General features: G+C 45.3%; 1 protein-coding gene across 5 annotated transcripts in view; it reads left to right on the top strand.

Moving 5' to 3' along the window:
• Ide (insulin degrading enzyme) overlaps positions 1-3,272 on the top strand; it is a 97,056-nt gene that overhangs the window by 86,307 nt on the left and 7,477 nt on the right. For all 5 annotated transcript variants that reach the window (XM_029472379.1, XM_021151953.2, XM_021151955.2 and 2 more), the window contains one exon: positions 1,102-1,163. In XM_029472379.1, coding sequence (XP_029328239.1) covers positions 1,102-1,163 — 62 coding nt within the window. The remainder of the gene's footprint in view (positions 1-1,101; positions 1,164-3,272) is intronic.

Raw genomic sequence — 3,272 nt, 5'->3', positions numbered from 1 at the left:
TCTTACCCACTGAGCCATCTCACCAGCCCTTATTATTATTCTTTAATGTAACAACAGTTTCCTGCTAGAAACATAGCTGCTGTATGTGCTTCACTGCTTCTGTGAGATCTGTGTAGCCTGAGACTCTGAGCACTGATACGGCAAATGCCATCCCTGAACCATTCAGGATCTCCAAAGCTCTCCACTGCTTTCAGATGTAGAAGAGCTCTGTGTCCTGAAGTCTCCTGTGTATGATTCCTTTCCCATTTCATTCCAGAGACGATTAAGCAACAAAGCCAAAACACAGTAGAAATCAGGAGACAGGTTTAATTCCTTTCCTGACACCACCAAACTGAAGATCTTCACCAGTCGCTGCTGCGTCGACTCATTTTTCTTGCCTGTGGCTTTTGGTTTTTGTTTTGTCTTATGAAGTCAGGGTCTCACTACATATCCTTGGCTGGTCCTGAGCTCTGAGTTTAGCCTGCCTTGGCATCCCACATGCTGGGGTTAGAGGCGTGCACCACCATGCTCCACCTTTCCCCGTGGTTTTCTAGCAGCCAGGTCTACTGTAATGACATTGGTGGCTCCCGTGTGCCTCCCGTCCCCTGTCAAATGTCCTCTTCATGGTTGTCATTATAATCTTACTCATTGGTTATTTTCCTTCAACCTCCAGAAAAGGAAACTAAGGTTTAGAAAACTCAAAGTTAACTGGTCCCTGATCCAACACCTCACTGTGTATGAACTAAACCTGGTTCCCAGGCCAAGTCTTCGTTGCTGTAGCATGGACAATTACTTTCTTTACTTGGAATCTGTCTCCTGCCTATTTAGATAACAGTGGTGGGTTTAAAACATGGATAACTGGGCTGGAGAGAAGAGCATCAGGTAAAGACACCTGCTGCTCAGCCCGAAAGCCTAAGTTTGATCCCTGGAACCAACAGGTGCAAGGAGAAACCTAACCAAAAGCTGCACTGTGACGTTCACAAACACACAAATAAATGTAAAAATCCTTAACCTGTAGGCACTCAACAGGCTTAGACTGAAATGCATTGCCTTTCGGTGCAGTATTTTGAGCTGTTCAAGGTATAAAAATATTTATAAATTCCTGCTTGGTTACCTCTCCAGATAACATAGAAGTTGCATATTTAAAGACACTTACCAAGGACGATATCATCAGATTCTACAAGGTCAGTGGATTTGCTATCTAACTTTGTTTTACTGTCTGATTAATATTTATGTGTTTAACGTGTGTGGGTGTATGCACGTCAAGGTCAGGCAGCGTGCAGAAGGAGTTTCTCTTCCACCATGTGGGTCCCTACTTGTCAGACTTGGGAGCGGGTGCCTTTCCCCACTTTAGCCGTCTCATTGGCTCCTAAATTTTGGTTGGTAGTGGACTTGCCACACTGTGTATTGCTGCTTTGAGCTGTTCAGATTGGCTTTCTGAACGTGTTCTTTGTAGAATTAAGGATTTGGCTTGCTAGTGTTCGATACAGCCCCCTCTGTACGTCAGGGACTGCAGCAGCTCTTCTGGTTTCCATACCTCCCTTTGCAAGCTCCCTTTCTTCCTTCTGTCACGCTGTATAAAATCATTGCTGAGCTTTTCAGTGGGGGCAGGGGAGCAAAGGACGCAGTACACAGTCAGCCTCAGAGTGGAAGTAGCATAGAGAGAGGCACTGCCTGAGGGCCTCCAGCACAGCTTTAAGAGAATCCTGTTCCATCTAAGTCTCTCCCTCCATAATAATGTGAGTAGTGTATAAAAGGAATGCATGCCCCAGTCAGGGATATCACTGCTGCAGTGAGAGACCATGACCAAAGCAAGTCGGGGAGGAAAGGGCTTATTTGGCTTCTGCTTCCAAATCACTGTTCATCACGTAAGGAAGCAAGTACAGGAACACAAACAGAGCAGGTACCTTGAGGCAGGAGCTGTCGCAGAGGCCACTGGGGGGAGATGGTTGCTGCCTTGCTCCTCTTGGCTGTCTCATAATCGTGTAAGCGTGGGTGCCTACAATGGGGTGGGCCTTCTGCCATCAAGCACTAATTAAGAAAATGCCTTACAGGTTTGCCCACAGCCTGATCTTTTAGAGGCATTTTCTCGGTTGAGGTTTCTTCCTCTCAAATGACTCTAGCTTGTGTCAAGTTGACATAAAACCTAGCTAACACATGTCAAATGAAGAATTTCAGAGTTTTTGCCACAGAGGAATTGTGCTTATTTAAAGTGTTACATAATCTTTGAAACTTTTTGGGACCTTTAATTTACAGAAAATATTTTTGTGCTTGATTGTAAGATGAAAAGTTTTAGTCTGTGATTAACTTAGCACCGTAGAACGGCTCCCTGTTTTCTAGCCTGGGTTGTTTGTGATTATGAGCTGTCCGATACGGGGAGAGAACTATCCTCTCCCCCAACATGCTTGTGTCTTTTGGAGAACAGATTTCTACAGTGCCATTTTCTGGGGCTCTGTTGTGGATGTCCGCACAGAGGTCAGTACTGGCTTCTCTTTAGGATGGTCACGTGACCGGTGAGGACTGCCTAGTCACGTGTCTGCTGCACTAGGAATTTTCACTCCCATTTGTTTCACCACCAGGATGCTGTGGCAAGAGAGGAGTCAGGAAAATAGAACAGCCCTGACTTGGCTGTTTCATAGAGGAAACTGATTATTCTGTACACAGTTACTATGCCACAGTCCTCGTCTGTAAATCCACAGGGCTGCTGTTTCCTGTGTCTGCAGAAAGGAATTAGTGAGGTTCACATCATCGTAACCACAGAAAAGGGAGACTGCAGGACTGGATAGGAAGTTTATGGTAGTGATTACAGGGACTCAGTTTGTAGCACAGGTTAGCCTTGAACTCATAGCAATCCCTCTGCCTCTGTCTCGTAAGTGCTGTGGAAATACAGCTGTGTGTACTGTGCCTGGTTTGAATGTGTGTTTTTGAGGATTGATGTTTGAGCCACTTTTGGGGTAGAGATGGCTGGCTGGACCAGTTACTTTGGTTGCCTTGGTGGAGGAAGCCTTTTTCTCTAATGGCACCTAAACTATTCTTGTTTATATGCATATATAAACAAAATTTGGACCTGACATTTAACCCCAGGTGCACTTTGTCTACCTGAAGAACCACAACAAGGTAGTGAGCTCAGAGTCAGGTGTAGGAGGTATTCATGTCAGGCTGTGCGTTGTCTAAAGTGCTATCTTAGGTCAGCCTCTGTCTTAGTCAGGGTTTCTATTCCTGCACAAACATCATGACCAAGAAGCAAGTTGGGGAGGAAAGGGTTTATTCGGCTTACACTTCCATACTGCTGT

Source organism: Mus caroli, chromosome 19, assembly GCF_900094665.2.
Source record: "Mus caroli chromosome 19, CAROLI_EIJ_v1.1, whole genome shotgun sequence".
NCBI lineage: Eukaryota > Metazoa > Chordata > Mammalia > Rodentia > Muridae > Mus > Mus caroli.
The sequence above is the reverse complement of the archived record's forward strand: the minus strand, read 5'-3'. Positions and strand labels throughout refer to the sequence as shown.